The sequence below is a fragment of the Corvus kubaryi genome, unplaced genomic scaffold (assembly GCF_017639235.1).
Source record: "Corvus kubaryi isolate FWS band 111438036 unplaced genomic scaffold, C.kubaryi_AGA036_p1.0 65004, whole genome shotgun sequence".
Lineage (NCBI taxonomy): Eukaryota > Metazoa > Chordata > Aves > Passeriformes > Corvidae > Corvus > Corvus kubaryi.
In genome coordinates this window covers 21,199-41,360 of record NW_024581685.1, presented here as the reverse complement: position 1 = coordinate 41,360, position 20,162 = coordinate 21,199, and the positions used below count along the sequence as shown (strand labels likewise).

General features: G+C 39.5%; 1 protein-coding gene across 1 annotated transcript in view; it reads right to left on the bottom strand.

Annotated features, from left to right (window-relative positions):
- LOC121672847 (aryl hydrocarbon receptor repressor-like) overlaps positions 1-20,162 on the bottom strand; it is a 90,506-nt gene that overhangs the window by 51,850 nt on the left and 18,494 nt on the right. Inside the window, exons 2-3 of the mRNA XM_042045758.1 lie at positions 19,453-19,524; positions 12,331-12,512 (exon numbers count right to left, since the gene is read on the bottom strand). Coding sequence (XP_041901692.1) covers positions 12,331-12,512; positions 19,453-19,514 — 244 coding nt within the window. The 5' untranslated portion in view covers positions 19,515-19,524. The remainder of the gene's footprint in view (positions 1-12,330; positions 12,513-19,452; positions 19,525-20,162) is intronic.

Here is a 20,162-nt window from a genome sequence, read left to right as displayed (position 1 = left end):
CTATTACTTGCTGTGAGATGTACAGCCTTTTCCTATATGCAGCGGTGTAGGTGCAGCGTGGAAAAAGTATGGAAAGAAGAAATTCAACTTCATTTTTCTCCATGTACTGTCGTGGTCCTTATAATAACATATAAGAATATTCTCCACATAAACCCTTGCATTCGTCAGCTCAAGATACACTATTAAGGCTGAATTATTTATCGTCTCAAGAAATGTTTTCATAAAGCATTATTTATTGTGCTGTTTTCCCGTACAAGGTTTATAGGGGTCATTTGATGGCACAACATCAGTTTAATAAATTATTTGGAACAAAATATGGAGGGTTTGTGACAGGTTTTCACTAACACTGATATATGACAGAGTAGCAACACACAGAGGATAGCATTTTCTGCACAGATATTGAAATAGTCAGGGGAATATAGAAGATTACTATAAGGTGACCTATGTTTTGCAGGTATACAATTAGTAAAGTGGTTATGAAGTTGTCAGTGGACTAGAAAAAATAAAACCAACTTTAAGTATGTTGTGTTTTGATTTAGATCTGACCTTTGATTGTTTTCAGTCCTCTTCTCTTAACTTATTTCAGCTGTTTCCAATATGTAAGTAGTCAATTCGTGTTGCAGGTTGAGAGGTAAATGGGAATAGTGGACATTTACTTATTATAACAAATACTTACTTTCTATATACATTCAACTTGGTATATTCCATGCAGATATAAAGAGGCAATGCATTGAGGGTATTTCAATAGAATTTTAGGCACACAGTAAGTTCATATAAAATGTATTTGGCAAGACTGTTGTATAGCATCAAACTTTCATGAAGATAATTATGAGCTTCTTTTAAAGAAGTTTTGAAGTCTTTTTGTAACTTCTCTTACTGAGCATCTAAGTTAGTTTGCTGCTATGCATTCTGCTTCCACTTCTACTCAAAGTCAAGATTTTAGAAAATTTGTCAGTTATATTATCTACAGTATTGCACAGAAAATTATAACAAAATTAAAACTGGAGTAGTAAAGGGAAACCTGCTGAGCCTCATCTAAAAAACTTTCATTTCATTTCACGGTGGGGAATGTTGAAAGCACTGCCTAATATGTTACTGTTACGTTAAATAGAGAAGAGATGCATCTGTGTTAGTCACATGGGATTTTCTTTCTAATAAAATGAAAAAGACACTAAACCAAATACAATTAAATGAAGACAAGCCCTTCAGAATAATCCATTGAGCCAAACTGTAGGACTGTCACATAGCAAAGTGAGGCAAGCTTTGCAGAAACCAGCCTCCTACTCATATTTTATAACTTCCAAGCACCTAAATATTTAGTCACAGCTTAGAAAGACAGGTTTCTTGCACAGATTCAGCCACATAAACCACAGGACAAATCACAGACCTTTGGGCCTGACTAAATCATCAGTGTATTCATTTAGTTTCATACTTCTAATGAACTTCCCAGGCTCCTGTAGCTCTACTTATAACTAAGAAGATTTTTGTGCAGGTGGAGTTGGTGGGTTGCCTGGGCAAGATTTCAGGAAGGTCATTTTGTCCATAAAGGATACTGTGAGGAAAATGAATGATGACTGTAGGGGAAAGAGTCAAAGCTATGGAAGCAGGAGAGAGGGCTGGTAAGAATAAGGGTGCTATAGCCAAGGATTATTGCAATTACATGTAAGGACATGGGAAAAAACCAGGTATAGAGATGCCCATAGAAGTGGCAGAGCAAGCTGCTCATTCAGAGAAATGGGCAAGAGAGAAATTACTGGCTGATTTTGGTGGGGCACAAATTCCATTTGAAAGTCATAATAGGGAAAAGTGCTGGTAAGCCACCTGAACATGAGCAAGTGTGTGCCCACGTGGCCAAGAAAGCCAACAGCATCCTGGTTTGTGTCAGAAACAGTGTGATCAGCAGGACTAGGGAAGTGATTGTCCCTCTGTGCTCTACACTGGTGAGGCCACACCTTGAATCCTGTGTTCAGTTTTGGGCCCCTCAGTACAACAAAGAGGAGCTGGAGCATATCCAGAGAATACCAACAGGGCTGTTGAAGGGTCTAGAGCACATATCTTATGAAGACCAACTGAAGGAGCTGGGGGTGTTTAGCCTGGAGAAGAGGAGGCTCAGGGGTAACCTTATCGCTCTCTACAACTGCCCGAAAGGAGGGTGTAGCCAGGTGTGGGTCAGCCTCTTCTCCCAGGCAGCCAGTGACAGGATGAGAGAACAAAGTCTTAAGCTGTGCCTGGGGTGGCTCAGGTTGGACATTAGGAAGAACTTCTTCACTGAAAGGGTAGTTAAGTATTGGAATGGGCTGCCGAGGGAGGTGATGGAGTCACTGTCCCTGGAAGTGTTCAAGAAACAACTGGACGTGGCACTTAGTGCCATGGTCTAGTTGACAAGGTGGTCATTAGTCAAAGGCTGGACTTGATGATCTTGGAGGTCTTTTCCAAACTAAATGATTCTGTGATTTTGTGATCTGTATTGTTTCAGCATTCCCTGCAGAGCTTTACTATGTGCAGTAACCCTAAAGTCAGCAGCAGCAAAGTGAGAAGGGAAGCTAAGAGGACAATCTCCCACACTATTCTCTATCCTAGAACTATTTGTCTTCTTTGTCTTCAAAGTCCTGTGCAATTACAATATGCCAAACTAAATTCCTTGTTCTGTTGGATAAGAGGTATTGTCTTCCTTTAAAACATATCTATGTTTAAAATAAGAAACAAAGTAAATCATTTTCTTGACAGTAAAGATACATGCTTCCTCTCAGAGATGGTAATCGCTCATGAAGCTGAGAACAAGTGTAAACCAAGCCAAAGTTCATGCCTGGGGGAATGCTTTCCTACCTCCCATCCACTGCATCAGTGATAAGGACAAAACTATTGCTAGTATCTTCTACAGTCACAGAAGTTGCTAGCAAGTTTGAAGTAAAAATGCCATTTTTCCTGTGATGAAAACCAGTCTTGTTTCCATATCCAAGGAAAACATGAGTTAGAGTGGAATTAAACTCCAAGTTTTTTCTCAGTTTCCAAGATCTAAACACAGTTTAATTCAAGAGAATAGACCAGTGAATGTCCATTACTTATAGCGCAGGATAATGGAATTTGATCCATGGCGGACTGTGAGAGTATTTCAACAGCTGGTGCCAGGCCGGGCCAAGAAGGGCCCTAGCTGCGGAGCAGGGATTAAGCAAACACAGTGCACAAGAAAGATGAACATCACTGAATACAAAAGACAGTGTGTATACTGGTCTCCTGGATTAGATGGACCCAGATTTTTCCTTGCCACTTGCATTTACCACATTCATTTACACATCCTTGCCACGTCAATTTACATCAATGCTACATAAGATGCACAGTGTGAGCTAACCAAATGCACTGAGAACAAAAGCCTACCAAATCAAAATGGTTAAGAATGACTGAGCAAGATGGAGAAAGATGAAGACCCATACTTAAAGGCTCAAAGTATTTTGGGGACTTCCCCTAGCATTGGACCAACGTAGAAGCTGTGGTTTGTGGGAACATCTATAAAACCAGGCTTTGTGTGCATGGTTGACCATGTGTCTGGTCCTGAGTGTACTTCTACTGTCAGTAGAAACAGTGGAACTCTCCCAGTGCCAAATGCCCTCAGGAGAAATCTAACAAAGATTCCCCTCATGTCACTTGTCATTTCTAGCTCCCTGGTTTTCTAATCAGTCTTGATAATATCAGGAGAAACATTGAAGCCTACAGGGATGTTCATTTGGATGGCATCCAGCAATAGAAAAGTTGTATGAGATACAGATCCAGAATTACAAGAGGAAATTCTGCAAGAAGAATCCTAATGAGGGTGTGCTTCCAAAAGACAGCATAAAATCTATGTAGTCCAGCCCTTGTCATGCAGGTGACTGAGTCAGTCTAACACCTCTGAGTTTGTAATAGCTCTGGTAATACAAACAACCTACAGCACATGACAAAAGTACCCAAGGAGCACCAGAAAATATATGAAACTTTTTTATAACTAAGATCCTTCATTCGCCATTACTCAAAAAAATAAGTATTGAATTTAGAGCCAGTCTCAGAACATGACACTGAACACAGTGTGGCACTAACACATTCCTTGATCTTCAAAAGTTATGGGAATTCAAGTAATTTAAAAGTTGTCTTGTTCTTCCTGAATATAGGTTTATTCTGAAGTAAATCCTGCTTGTAAATCAACACTCCTCCTACAAAACCCATCTTGTTTGCAGGAAACTAAAGAGAAAGCTAGCCAGGACAAGGAGGTACACCCTCTTACAACAAGAGACCAAGAGGAGACACAGTTCTCCTCCAAGAGTCGACACAGTTCTCCTCCAAGAGTCAGCAAAGGCCTTCCAAGGGCAGAAAGATCTCCAGGTTATGAAAGAGGACATGGAGTACAAAACAGCCTTAGTTATTTGTTACATGGAAGGAATGGTGTTTCCAGGAAAGAAGGGGAAGAGAAAATAGTGACCCATTAGTATAAGCAATATGTCCCAATAAAATGGTCTCACTGGCAATTAACTATATTAAAAAATCTAGTCAAAATAATCCAAAATAATGTTTGAAAATGGGTAATGTGGAGGAGATTTAATTTGCAGCTGCTGCTCCAGAAAGGAGTCCTGCCAGATCTCAGAGAGTAATGAATGCAGCTACCCTGCTTAAGTTCTTGAAACTTCTACTAAAATTTCACTGGTGTAGAATTTTAGCACTTGATTAGACAATGATTTGCAGACAGTAGGTCTTCTTTCAGTGATTTACGTAGAGTCTTTTCCTTTTTTCAGTTGCTGTATCACTAAAAAGATGGTAAAATTAGAGAGCAGTAGAGAGTGGAAAATGTTTCTTTCATGAACAGTCCTTTTTTTGCCAAAACACTCCAAATGATGTTGCAATTTGAATATGCCAGTTCAATACAGCCACAGGAGTAAACTTACCTGTTACCCACTCCGACCATGAATGTTTCTCCTCAGTACAAGCCAATGAATATTCTGTCCTAAGAAACATAAACAACCTGCATGCTTACAATCTAATAAGCCACGACTGTGGACTGCAGCAATACCTATGCTAAAGACATTCTGTATGTGTTCAAAAAAGAGAAGTCCTTATTTCTCTTCCGAGAAAAAAATCATTCAGACATTCGGTGTCAGAGGAGAGGACTGGGAATGCTCTAACTCAGTAGAATATGTCTTCAAAAAACAAACTTCTAATTGTTAAAAAAACTCAAATACATTGGGGACTTCTTGGCTCAAGATATCAGCTTGAACCCTAACTAAGTAGAGGAACTTAAATCCTTGATTTGTGTGTCAAAGTACAGGTTTCATCAAAAATAGACATTTGAGGGTAATTTGAAAGCCTCTAATTATTTACATAATGGAAATCAATATATGTCATACCAAGAAAAGACTGGTGGGAACAAAGAGATGGAATCAAGGAGATATAATTTCCTCCTTCTTGTTGTTAATTTAGGCATTTTATCCTCTTCTTATAAATCTCTGTTATTTATTAATATTTCAGTTTTTTATTATTTTATTTTTCCTATGTCTTTTCTAGATATATCCATTATAAAGGGCTTGGAGAGAGTCCAGTGAAAGGGCACAAAGATGATGAAGAGACTAGAGCACCTCTCCTATGAGGAAAGGCTGAGAGAGTGAGAGCTGGAACTGTTCAGCCTGGAGAAGGGAAAGCTCAGGGCAGATCTCATCAGAGTGTATAAATACCTAAAGGAAGGGTGGAAAGAACAGCAAGGTTCTTTTCAGAAGTGTCCAGTGACAGGATCAGAGTGCAAGTGAAACAGGAGGTTCTCTCTGAACATCAGGAAGCACATTTTCACTGTAAGGGTGACCAAGCACTGGCTGAGGTTGCCCAGGGACATCGTAGACTCTCCACCCTTAAAGATATTCAAAAGCCATCTGGACATGGTCCTGGAAAACTGGTTCTCAGTGACGCTGCTTGAGCAGGACAGGTGGATCAGGTGACTTCCAGAGGTTCCTTCCATCTTCAATCTTTCTGTGAATCTATGATTCACTAAGACTATGGTTTTAAATTCAAGGGAAACCTTCAAGCTGCTGAAACTGGCTAACAAATGAAAGGAGAATTTTTCCCATGTAAATGGATCCAGTATAGGCCATAAATGTAATAATAAATTCAACCATTATCAGTTGAAACTTGTTGTGAGAAAATTTTCCATGCTTATATAAAATAAAATCTAAAAAACATATTTACACCAAAGAAGCAGAATTTGTCAATCCAGGAAAAAAATTGCTGATAGTTTGAAAAGAAAATGCTGGGAAAACAGAATTGTTAGGAAGAGACAGTGGGGTAGAAAGGGATGCCTGAGAACCCCAGTACATGCACTGCTGAGGCATCTTGGACCGTCAGACCAGGAGCTTTGCTTCATGTAAGCAGCATTCCTAAAGCACTGTTAAGCAGCATTACATTGCAGATTATGCACTGAAAGCAAGATCACTCTGTGCTTCCTTACCCATCTCAGGTTTTAAGATCTTAATTTTCCATGAGTATCACTGGAGTGTCATACATGTCACACCAGAAGCAGGTCTACAGTGGGGGCTGCAACACTAAATATTCAAATACTACAATAAATAACAGCCTGGAGGGTCTAATCAATGAACCTGAGGAATCCCTATCACGGTAGTATGCTACTGATCTAGGAGAGTAAGAGCCATGGACGCTGTGGGAGGAGAACAATGCTGGAAGAGCCTGCAAGCAATTGAGGATACTGAAAATCAGGCCAGCTGGGAGGAATCCTTTGTTGTTTTCTTCTTAAAAGGGATAAATTCAATTTCCATTAAAGATAAACATTGATGTGAATTGGATCACGCCAAACACATAGACGAGTAAAAGGAAATGACCCACTAACATAAATGCTTAATCAGAAGAAAGACAGAAACCACGCAGTGTGTGCTATCCTGTCAGAAATGGAAAAAAAAAAAAAAAAGTATATATATGTATGTAAAAGAGGTTTAATTGAAGGGGAGAAGTGGGTTAGAAGGAGTTAGGGGAGCTTGGTAAAAGTGACCAGGAAATCTTGGAACTGATGATTCTTTCAGCAGCAGCAATCTAAGGCACAGCAACATGAAGACAGAGGACCAACAGGAGGGAGATTTCAGTACACCTGGAAAAATCTCAGAGGGTGCATATCAAAGGGAAATAGAAGCTGGATGTTCTTTCAACAAATCAATATATAGAAGATAAGTGTGAACTGTCTCAGTAGCAGTGAAGAATGGCAAATGTAAGAAAAGACCACCTTAACAAGATCTTGAGCTCTTTAGTGACTGGAAGCTCACAAAAAATCTTTTTTAAAAATGAGTAAAATAAAGCACACATATATAAGAAGAGAAACAGAAAAGCCAATGTTTAATATCAGATGTAGCAAGAAAGGGAAGGTTATAAAAAGCATGCTAGAAGCCCTTTAACCATACAAGGTTGGAAAAATAATTTTCTGCTACTCAGCAGAGAGGGAGCTACATACAATGAAAACAAGAAAGTTTTATGTTTATTGCCTCTTTTTGCTTCCATCTGCTAGGATCACCTTCATGGCTGTCAAAGCTGTGGTGCCACAAGAAAAGGAAACAATTTTTTCTTCTATAATTGAAGCAGGAGACTTCCAGCTTGGATGATAAGGATTGCAAAGGAAAGTATTAAATCACTCGTGTTGCAGATTCGCAAAAACATTAGACAATGACCTTCAGGTTAAGGCGTAACTTACTCTTTACTCAAGATAAGTTCACTACAGGCTTGTTTCCTAAAATTTTTAATTCTACATGGAAACAGATGAACTAACATTTGTAGACAAATTTCTCAAACTCCGCTGTAATTCAGTTTAAAATCCATAACTTTAGTCTAAGGCAGGTCAAACAACATGTCTCCATGCTTGACTGTCACTAATTTTACAGAGATCTGGATTGCAGTTTAAATATAAATCTTACAGAAACTTTTAAGACATTTATTCGCAGAGTTCATCTGTGACACTCTACAATCCATATCTAGCCGTCCATAAATCTACCCGATTTTTAGCTTTCAAAATCAAATGAAGTCTGGAAATAAGTAAATATAAAGACGGCTCTGAAGTCTGAAATAAACACAGAGATTCAAAATAATACTGTGAGGGAGATTTTTGTTGGGAAGACGCTGCTTTTGTGCGTGCATGCACGTCTCTGTTTTTGCATATGTATATGCATGTATGCAAAAAATGTCCAGAAGAGCAAAATTACAAGCTATTGAATTAAATTGTGCTTTATATAAATTATGTAGTAAGGGATTTAAAATTTAAAAATTATTTTAAGACCATGTTAAGATCTCTACATTTCCCATCTAAGACTATACTCAACATCAGCTATCATTTATCAGGAATGCTTATGGCTAAAAGGTCTAATATTAATGAATGAGATGTTGAAGGAAAGCCTGAGTGGCCTCTTCACACAAGGTTAGTTACATTAAGAACTGAAAGATGAGGAACTGTACAGCCCTGCTTGTAACTGTGCTGGTCTATCTAAGTTGTCATAACTGGCTTCCTTACAAGTACTGGGAAACTTAAGCTAACTCTCTCTCAGAAAGGACCTGAGCTGCTAAAAGGACAAGGTGATATTCTTTTGACATTTATTTACTAAATCATTGCCTATACTAGAAGGGAACAATTTAAACAACCAACAAAAGGGAGTTGGTTTTGAAGTGGAGCAAGACCACCACTTCCCCACCAGTGGAAAAACTGAGAAATAAGAGGTACTGAAGGATGTATTGTCAAGAGTGGTAAAAGAAGACAGACTGCAATTAACTGACATGGAATATTTCCAAGACAGAGGCCCAGCAAACTCAAGTGGTCACAGACACTAAGTACCACTCCATGCTCGCAGGAGCCCCACCCAAAGCAAATCTTTGTCAGGGCCAAATGACAGTCACAGTTTCCTGTAGCAGTTTATGTCCCTCAGTCATCAGCTAAGCCTGGTTCAGACCCAGCTGATTCATACACGAGATCCGGTGAGATTGGAAGGTTATTGCTGCAAGCCATTTTGAAGTGCTTATCAGGAAAATGCAAAATGACTAAATGGCTATAGCTTTGGGGTAGTGGGGCTATTAATCTGCCAACTGATAACAGAGATACGAAGAATCTTAAACAAGTAGACAGAAGAAATATTCTGAAGCAAAAGAAAAACATTTCTAAGAATGAGGAAGGGAATCCACCACAATGACTCAGACTGAATCCTAGGAATATCTGCCTCAACAACCAGGTCTAAATTTTGGAAAGGGACCTGGCCTTTGTTTAAACAACTCAAGTAAGATGAATTTGCCAAATGCTTCAAGGTACTAACCTCTAATGGTCACTAAAAAGGGAATAAATGACTGACAGATGTTCTGCATGCCCTAATACCTAATTCTCTGTAAAACCATTGTCACACTTGGAGTCAATATGGTGAGGTTACGCCGCTCCCTCCAGTTGGCTATTGATCTTCATAAATACATTTGTGCTGTGCACAGACTCTGCAGAGTAGCTACTAAAAGGACACCTAGTGGTAAGTAAATGAGCGTGCCCAGAAACCGCTGGCATTGTTGAAGGTGTGCCACTGTAATTGCCATGGGAATTGTGGACCTGTTATGGGTTGAATATGCAATGTCACATATGAACTTATGTGTCAAGTAGCATTACTCATGTTTTTTTTTAAAAATGGCAAGCGATATCCTTAAAAGCATGTTTTAAAAACCTGCAATTTACACTTCCTCAAAACTCAGAGAACAATTTTTTTAAGCGAAAGACGCACAGGATTGTCTGTCACACATTACAAAATTGAATGAACCGAGTCTCCACTGCATCCGCTTTAGGAACATCGGATAGCTGAACAGAACTCACTACAGGCATATCTTGCTTGATATTCAGGCCAAATTTCCTCTTGGGCATCATCACTCCTTGGTTCTTCCATTGTGCCACTCTAAAATATCCTAAGCAATTCCTTCCCTTCTCTTCTTTTCCTATGAAGACAAATAGCCGGAGAATACAAATTGTACACATTTGAGCTAACTTTAGTTTTTGGGGGGTTGTTTGTTTGTTGGTTGACTTTTTTTGTCCGTGAAACTTTATAGTCACTTCTTGCCTGTGTTTATTCCAAACCCTTTAATATGTACTAATGCCCTTGTGACCAGGAGATGCCCACAACAGAAAGCTCTATTCCAGATGGAGCCATGCTGGTCTCATGCAGAGAGGGATTATAACCTTCCTGTGTAGTGACATGCTGCCTCTGGGCAAACAGACCAAAATCCACACTTAGCCTTCTTGTTTATGTCGGCATATCATATTACAGGCATGGAACAACTTGCTGACCACTGTCCCTCTTTAATGATTGTTTTTATGTTCTCTTTTCCAGGTTTGTCTTCTCTATTGAACACCAGTTTCTTTGGATTAATCTTCCCTGAGTGAATTAGTAGAGATTTACTAAGCCATTTTTCCAGATACATTTTTTTATCCAATTTTCTAACATCTCTGTATGCCACTGGTCTGTTCTCTGTCCTCAGAGTGTTTATAACAGCTCCCATTGTAGTGCCATCCTTTGATTTAAAAAACCACAAACAATCCATTTCTGCTGTTCTATCCCCTTTCATCACAACAAAGATTGAAACACTGGGATGGGTATGTTTGTTTTCTTTTTAGGTGAATTGCTACCGAAGTTTTTGCTTTAAAAAAACCCAAACAAACAGATTCTGCCTTATTTCTCCATAATTACAAGGAAGTAGATCGTGATGTTCATGAAGGATGCAGCAGATTCCGCTCTTACCCAAACGTTTGCAACCATTCCTCACACAGCTCTGTTTCCACAGCTCACCTCTCCTCCACTCCACACTTTTGAAGTTCCAGCCAGCTCTCTTGTCTTAAAATGGTATGTAGTTTCCTTCCTTTACTATAAACAATGCTTTCTGTAACCTTAGTTTCATGATGTAAACACTTAAAAATAAGAATGAAGGGAACACAAACTATGCGTTCAATTAGGTAATTTGGGGACTAAATTAAATGAAATCTCTCAAAACCTGGAACATGGAACATTTCAGCATAATGCAGCCTGGCTTTACTTGTTTTCCTTTTATCTCGTCCCTTTAAGAAAAGAAGACAATGGATCTTAGAAACTGTGGCAGAAGAGTAGTAGAGGAAGCTGAAGAGATATTATTGCTTGTGAATCCAAGAGAAATTGAAGTCAAGCTTAGAGGAAGGGGCCATAACACTCAGGTATGTGTTTGTAGGGAAAGAGGGACTCTGTAAACTGCAGGATGCTTGCTGGAGGCTGGGCAACCAGCTGCCAGAGTTGACATGGGAGGCTCCTGCTATCAGTGATATCACCCTTTGTAATCTGACGTCAGCTTGTGAAATGCCCTTCAGCCTGCCAAAGCCTCTTGAAGCTGGCATTTCTTTTATACTAAAATGCATTTTAAAAGCAAGAATCCAACCAACAGATATTATTCTCTGGTCAAAGCCAAAAAAAAAATATATATATGTACACAATGTGCATAATAAGAAGTAGTAAGAGGAAGAAATAATAAGGAGTAGTAAAGGAAAAATAATGTCTGTAAAAAATACTTCTGTTTATCTCTGCAGTCGACCTATAAGTTTTGGTCAACTATACTCCTTCAAATAGACTTTTTCCTTTTTTTTTTTTTGAAAACAACTCTAGTGAGGATTTCCACTATTAAATCCCTAATCTGGATTTTGCTCTTGTGAACTCCTCAGTAACAGAAGAAACTCAAAATATCTTCATATTTGGAAGAATTCTTTTTATGTGCATCTCAAAACACACATTTGGCTTTCATTGTGTTGTGTGCCAGACAACTACAAAAACAAAGCATAGCCTAGTACAACTTCATTCAACACTTTAAAGTTTGAATCTTATCCTTAAAGACAGGGGTCATCTTGGCTTTGCAAGCAAACCTGTTTACTCCTGGCATACAGCAAACATAGGTAATACAGTGATTGCTTGACTTTCACATCATACTTAAACAGGCATTTTGAACATGCATGGTAACAGCTTCACATAGAGAATTCAAAGTATCTACAGGTATTATATCTGCCCCAAGCTTCTTTCCCAGTTTAGTGATTTTACAGTTGTGTTTTCCCTTTTTCTAAAGCCTGCTGAGGGAAGGTGGATGTATGCCACTGGTGAAACTGCACAAATGGCGTAAGAGGAAAGGCATGAACTTTCCAATGCAACATCCCATGCACAAAATAAATTCAATAATAGATTTTTTTTCCCTGGCTTCCTCAATATATGCTGTTAGTTACTTTTACACAGGATTGGTGCAAAGCAGCAATAAATTAGAGGGATACTTTTAATGGAATGTTGATATCTTAAGGAAACCTACCTTGAAAGAAACTTTTGACTCGGAGATAGCTGACACTAAGGCGCAAGACTGAAAGTTTGTCCAGCTTCGATACGATGTCGGGTGGAAAAGGGAGGAGGCTGGCCAGGTGGTCCAGTTCTGCATTCAGACGGTCTCTGTGCCTCTTCGAAGGATTTGATTTTTCATTCCCAACTTCTGGCCTTCTGTGGTAGAGAACACATTCTCGATTACCTGTTTTACTTCCAGAGACTGAGATGCTGTCTGCAATTAGTTGATAACGGGAATACTTTTCTTAGCTTCTATGAAAATCTTTAAAGTCTGTCCTCTGACAAAAAAAAGATCGACCTTTCTGTATTTGCCATAGTGCAAAGACACAGGCTTTGTCTTCTGTTTTCACATCTGGAAAAAAGTGAAGAACTGGTATCTCTTACTCAGGACCTCTCACCTTAGGGAACTGGGAACTATCTTCATGTTCTAGTCAATGCCAGGAAAAACAATTTCTCATCTTTGTTGCGTAAATGAGGGGCAGAACAGCAGGGGAAAATTACCATCACTAATGCATGAACCCATTCTATATCCACTGTATTGGTTCAAAGCATCTTAGTTCCCTCTGTTTAATGACTCAAAGCTAACCTGTGGGTCAGGAGATAATTAAGAAAAGAACCTGTCTTTAGACATGAGTTTAAAAAATATGGGCAAGGTGAAGAGAGACTCTTTCCTCAAGCTCAAAACTCCTGTGTACGTTCTCACATTTACCTTCCTACATCAGTAATAACAAAGATAAGAATTTGGTTTCTTAAGAACATTGATATTCCTCACAAAACATAAACACTAACATTACTCAGCTTTCTAGGCCAAGCAAGTCCATGTCCATTTTGTGTTCCTCCTATGCAATGGACAGTGCTAGATAACCTAGAATAGCTGTTGTGAAAATGCATTAAGATTAAATACATCACTAGTGAGGAACCTCAATTTCGGAATGTCCGCTAATATTCCCAGAGAACACATCCCAGTGTAAGATGTTCTCAAGAGGGAGTAATGGAAAAGCTGGTGCTTCTGCACACAGAAATGGGGGCCTCATTTCCAGCCTGACGGTGTGGGATGGTCAGTGCTGAAGCACAGACTTCTCCTTTAAGCAGGAAGACCTGAGTGGGAGGTTGAGAAGGTGGTTCCTTGCAGTAGACAGCTGTTGCTGGACCCAGCAGTAGTCAAGTGCATTATCCAGGTAGGAGCTACGGGATACTGGAGCCATAAACTACATGGATACTCAAGAATGGGAAACAGCAAGTAAGAAAAATATGGTTGTGCTAACAGTTTCTACTTTCACCTCGCTGAATCCAAGGATCATAATCTTAACGAGTGTCCTGGTTTGAGACAAACTAGAGGAAATAGGGAATACAATATCATACAGGGAATCAATAGGGAATACAGTATCATACAGTCGTCCCAGGACAAGTAGCTGGCTGAGGTTCCAGTGGACAGTGAGAGTAAAACTAATTATTTGTAGCATTTTACTACTGCATTTTCATGCTACCCACGTTTACTGCATATTTCAATCATAATTTTAATTTTGAGCATTAGCATTTCACAAGGTGGTTAAGGTGTTAAATTAAAACAGTATTAATTTGTCATTGCAATTGTCATTCTAAAAAAAATTCTGCTTAGGAATTAGTATAAAAAGATCTGTTTTTTGAAGAGCAGGTTTGTATGTGTGACTGCTGCCAACTGAAAACCTCTTAAAGCAACTCAGGTATGAAAAATTAATTGCTACTTTTGAGACCCTCACTCCAAGAGGACAGCATCAGTGGACAGAATGGACAGAAAAAATTTGAGGCAGGTGTCACTGATAACATATAATTTCTGCTTTTTCATTCAAAATTGCAAACACTAATATGTAGTTCTTCTATAACACCATGAGTTACTTCCAAAGACATGGAGAAGATTTTGCTGATTGGGATAAATGATCGACTTTCCTCTATTAGAGAGAGGAAATATAAGAACAAATAATGTAATCAACAAAGAAGGAATAATGGTTTTTACTTTTTCTAAGCTAACTATTTTTTGCAGTAAACCTTGAGGCTCAATCATCCTATGACACCAAAAGGATGTCTGATCTATGGAGGGCAGTAATTCTGTGGGAACATAGCCCATAGCTGAGCAGAAGCTAAAGAACATAAGCTTTTGCTAATTGATCTTTACATCTGACAAACCAGCTGAAGCAAGGAAGCAATGTAGGACAGAAAAAAATTAATTCCAATGAGGAAAATTAAACTGATGAGTTCAAGAGGTAAAAATTGTCAAGAGTAACATGAAATAGAAATAGAAGTTGTTCAAGTCTATTTACTACATAAAATAGTGACTGCTCTATGCCAGAGAAGAATGGTTTGAGGCAATTAGGTGGTCTGCCTTTGTACTGAGCACAAGGAATAGTTTTCTGGAGACGGCGGTTAATGGTGTAAAAAGACTACAGGAGAAAGTTCAGGGCAGAGTCTTCCTGAAAACTCAAGGAAATTATTCAGTAAGGGAGTGAATCCAAACAAACAGGGGTTTGATGTAAGTGGTAATAAGGTGCCAAGTGGATGTGATTTAAAACAATGTGAGTTCCATGGAAAGGCTAGGTAAGCTGACCATAAACAGAAAGGCACAGGCAGGGAAAATCTTCAGTGAGCTGCTTTGAGGTAAATGGAAATTTTAGCCTTTATTTTCAGCTGAAAGTAGATTATGCTTGTTGTGTTTGTGTTAAACTTGGGATTGTCAAACTGTAAACAGAGACATAGGAGTCACTCGATGATCCCCCATTTACTCTGCTTTCCATATAACACGGCTGTAGTGAAGGAGCATCTGTACTTTAAACAATAAATCTGGCTCTTCTTTCTTCAAATTGTTAAGCTGCCCAAATTCTGCTCTGCAGTAACAAGTACTTGTACCCGTGCAGGACCCACATGAGCAGTCCCTGTGTGGTGGGAGCTATGTGGGAGCTGGTGTGGAGAACATTTTCTGTTCCGGTGGTACACAAGGCATTGAGCCATTTGCGCATTAGTGATTCAGTGTGCCCATGACATGCAGACCGCCACTAGTGTAAACCAGTTTGGTGAGCTCGCAGAGGAATTTCCTGCAACTGCAGCTCTACCCTCTGCAGAGCCCTACCCTGTTAATGAAAACTTCGCTCTGAGTAAGTTTTTTAAGTATGCTAAACTGTTAAAACAGCAGAAGATCTGAGCTGAGAAAGGTCGAATCATTTATTGTGACAGCAAGCTTTCACTAAGGAGCAAAAGGGAAAAGAGAGACCATAAGATGCAACAGATAGGCTGAGAGCAAAGTAACAACAGATGATTAGCATGAGTGTGTTGACCAGCACCCTCTGTCACTGAGCTGTGCTTGGACATTGTATAGGAATCCTGGCAGAGCTGAGCTCCAGTGGCAGCCATGCATGTGTGAATGTTCACCATCTACCATGAACCAAAAGGACAGAATGAGAGAAAGCTGCTCATTCAAAGAAGGAAAGACGGCCTTTTGCAACCTTCTATGTCTCTTCTGTGTCTTCACAGCAAGGAAAGGTGAAAGCAGAACTAATGGTCAAGAAGACATAACACCAGCAGAGCAGAAGAGAGGTGGGATCGTATGGTACCAAGTAAGAGGAAGGGCTATGCCACAAAGGGCTTTAAAATGAGAACTAGCCGGAGAGAGCTGCACCTCCCAAGGTCTCTGTTTACCCTGGTGCTGGCACGGTTCTGGCTGAAGTGGTCAGTCTGGAGCAGTTATAGATACACTCGGAGCTACAGCAGGTGTAGTTGCCTTTAAAGAGCTGTAAAACATTACAAGAAATGTTTTGTAGAGGGAGAGAATTTTACAAGATTCCAGGGTTTGAGATGAAGAAGTGGCTGAAGTTCTCAAATCCTAATTGTCCTGAAGCATTGCCTTAGCCTTTTTAAGTATTAATTTCAGCACAGTGATTTTGGCTTGAGGCTAAAGACAAGATCTCTTTAATTTCCAGATGCTTGAATTACCAGTAAAATGCTAGATTTCCACAGGAAGTAAACACTTGGTAGAAAATGTTTCCTTTAGTCAGAATGCCGGCTGTCTGGCTGAAAAGCATATCTGATGGAAAATGTTCAATCTGTCTGAGCTCCAGGTGTTTGAACTGTGTCCATAAATGCCAAAACTTTTTAGTGTAGATCACATTTAATGGGGCTTGTTTGGAAGTTTCTGGGGGCAAAAGGAAAACAGCTACAGTTTTTTAATTTACTTGCATGTATAAAAGTAGAACTTGAACCTTATATATAGTCTGAATAATAGCAACATAATGAAGATAGTCTCTGCTAGTTCTGCGTAGAGAGCAAGACTGAAACATTAGCTCCTCCCAGTAAAATTTGCAACAGATTCTTCAACAGTCTTGTGGGTCTCTGTATTCTCCCATGGAGCTTCTTCACACATTTTCATCACTGTTCTGTAAAACCACCTCAGAACAGAATTCCTGTGCCTGAAAAACATTCACGAGCATAATGAAGAGTATCATTCCGTGATATCCTGGGTTAAAAGCCAGCTGCAGGATCACCACCTGGTTGACAGCCTGATCAGGAAAAGATGATGTAGAGTCAGAGAGCTGGCTTCTTGGGATGCACTGAGTATGGGGAGATATAAATGTTCCAGTTGTTCTGCAGAGGGCAAAGCTGCACCTCTGTCCTTTAAATTCTGACCTTTGAAAGGACTAGTCCATGAATCCCTGTTGAAATCCAAGTATCGTGCTCACACTGAGGCACCTAAGCTCATTCATTCTTTTGTTAAGAGAAGGTTAAATTCTAGAGACTATTCACACTAAAAAGAGGGGGAATCACCACTAGGACTGGCCAAAGAATACCCATCAACTTTAGTTCCTCTGAAAAATCAGGTTTTACAAGTGAACAAATACTCCTCCCAGAACAGGTGCCAGTATCTACCTTGATTCATTGTTGGAATTACAGGGGGGAAAGTACAACAAGGCTGTACAGGAGAAAATGCTATGCCATCAAACAGGAGAAAAAAGCTGTAACAAAGATGGTACGACATGGATCAAAATCATGGTTAAATATGCTGCTCAATTAATAAGATTTGTCTACCCTTCTAAATTCAAGACAAATCATTCAAGGCAGCATAACAGTAAGGATACCTCAAAGTCCTGAAATGTCAGTAAGACCAGTAGGATTGAAAGATACAGACCATGAACAGAGTTCTGTCAGCCAGTCATTCTGGGACATTCAGAGTCTCTTTAGAGGAGAGTAAGTCCCTGAGCGAGGGAATAAGCACAGGCAAGGCTTACCAGAGACCAAGCTCACAGATAAGATTTGAGGAAGAGACCAGTGCTGCTAGGAACTGAGAAATCATCCTCAGCATGTGGCAAGTAACTAACCACAGAAAATAGAGTGCTGTCTCCAGTGTGGGAGTTCAGTATTCTAACAATTCAAACATCTCCCTTTATTTTAACCCACATTTCTTAATCAAAATTGTTCACATCCTGGCTTGATAAGCTCATGCTCAGGTACCTGCACTGCAACGTCATACAAAAGCTACTTGCAAGGTAGCATTACCTGCAGTGGTTCCCAAAATGAAAACTTGGTTGTATAAAGTAAGTGAGAATTTACTTCTGAGGGTATTAAGGCCAGAACTCCAAAAAAGGCTAATGAGGTCATTTCTGTGATTTGTTAGCACATAGTTTTCTTAGCCATTGCATTTATCTAGAAGTCATCTTTGAGAGGAGTTCTAGCTAGCATGTAAACTCCAAACATAAGCTTAATGTTTCTCAAAGCAACTGCAAGTCTCCTTCCTTTCTCACAAAAGTAATGATCCATAAACATTTCTGCATAGAGGTAATTTCACAAACTGGAAATGTTCCACACCTCTTGCAGTTGTTATAAGATCAAACATCCACATCCATACTGAAACAGTAGTGCAGAAATCTTACATACATTTGAATTCAACACTCAAGATTTTTGCAGTAAGAATCATTTGCTTATGTCATCATCTTTGTCTATTGAAATATGATACATTTTATACTAAAAGAAACAATTTTTTAAGTGGGAACAAGTGGTTCATGAGCAAATACTGTCCCAAATCCAAATATCAACAGACGTCATTAAAACATTCAGAGAAACTCCCCGTTGACTTTAGACCAATATATACAATTTTAAGCCAAGTGGGTTATTTTTAGAAGTTCTGAACAACTGAAGATAGGGAAATCTATTTTAGTTACCTTTTCATCCTTAAATTGTGTGTGAAGGCCACCAGTGCCAGTTCATAATTTTAACACAGTAAAAATGTGTGTTTCATAATCATATAATCAAATGTAAATGTGGGATGATTGTATTAAAAAGCTTTATTTCACAGATCGGTTCATGGCATCTGAAACTCATTTACATTTGAGTTAATAGCAACCTTTTTTTCCCCCTCCCATTTCAAGCATCTTGTAACAAATTTCCATTGTGTTTCTTCTTTTTCTGCTTTGCCTTCATGCATACAATTCCTCTTTCCTATTTTTCTCCTAATGAAAGTGATCCTATAGTAAATAGAAGTCTGAAAATTATGTGTTCTATATGCAAAAAGTGAGTCATCACAGTCTGCTCTTTCAGTTGGCTGAACTGACCCACTTTCCGTGCTTGCACATGTTGGACTGAGCAGTGCCCCAAGCAAGGCTAAACCCTGGAAAGGGGAAGGGGGGAGCGCAGTGCCAGAGCTCTGGTGGCACTCAACACACGGCTTCTCAAAAAGCTCCTTGAACAGGGAATCAGGGAGCATGGAAGCACAAAGGTGGCAGCCACCCCTGCAGCCCATTGCCCAGCTGGCATTTAGTCAACCAGTGAGTTCTGCCTACAAAAGGGCACTGTCCCTCTCCACTCTACACATCAGCACCATGGTACCCACCACAACTACCACTGGCCTCCTCCTGGGATTCCTAGTGATGGGTAAGGATGGTTTGACCCATGCTTGGCATCCTTTCTGGAGACATCTTACCCATGAAGAGCCAGCCTCCCAACCAAGGGTTTCTCACTGCAGAGAAGATTAGGTGTCTCCTGCATCAGTGGACCATAGGAGGAAGGGAAGCCTTCTTCTACCTCATTTCCAGCCTGTATGTTTGGAGGGAGATGCCTCCTGATGAATATGATACTTAACTGTTTCTGAATGGGTTTCCTCCTTTTCCTCCCAGCATATAGGCATTCCCCCGGAGGAATCATGGCTTTGACACTGCAAAACAAAAGGAATAGGTTTCTTAGTTAGGAGATTTCTGTGTTTCAGACTGCTGTACAAAATGACAGCACTGAGAAAATTCCACCGAGGAAAACGTTTGTTCCTTGAGTGTGACATTCAGCAACACCAAAAATCACGGCGGCATTAGTTAAGATAGAAGCTTACGGCTTATTCCGATTTCCTACCCTAATATTATTAGAATATTGATGTTTATGTTCAATTTTCATTTTTTCCAATTAAGTATACTATATATGATATAAAATGTGTATAAAATACATCCTGTTTACTGGATATCCAAATTTTTTTTCCCTTCCAGGCTCATTTCTAAATTCATCTAAACAAATAAGAATGAGTAATACAACCCGTCATCTGCAGGGAGGATTTCACAGCTTTTAAAATACACAGGAATATTCTCTCCATTACTGACATTGTGACTAGTAGGTTTCAATTATTCAAATCAGCATTTCTTCAAATCCTCACATCCTCATTTTTAAAGGCTGGGAATATAGCTGTCGGCAGCTCAAGATGTGACACACAGTTTTGTGGTTAGCACTAGGACCCAATGCAGTGCTGACTGAGGTGACAATTTTCACACAAAACTTGGTCTTATTGATTTGTTTGAGTATGTTAGTCTT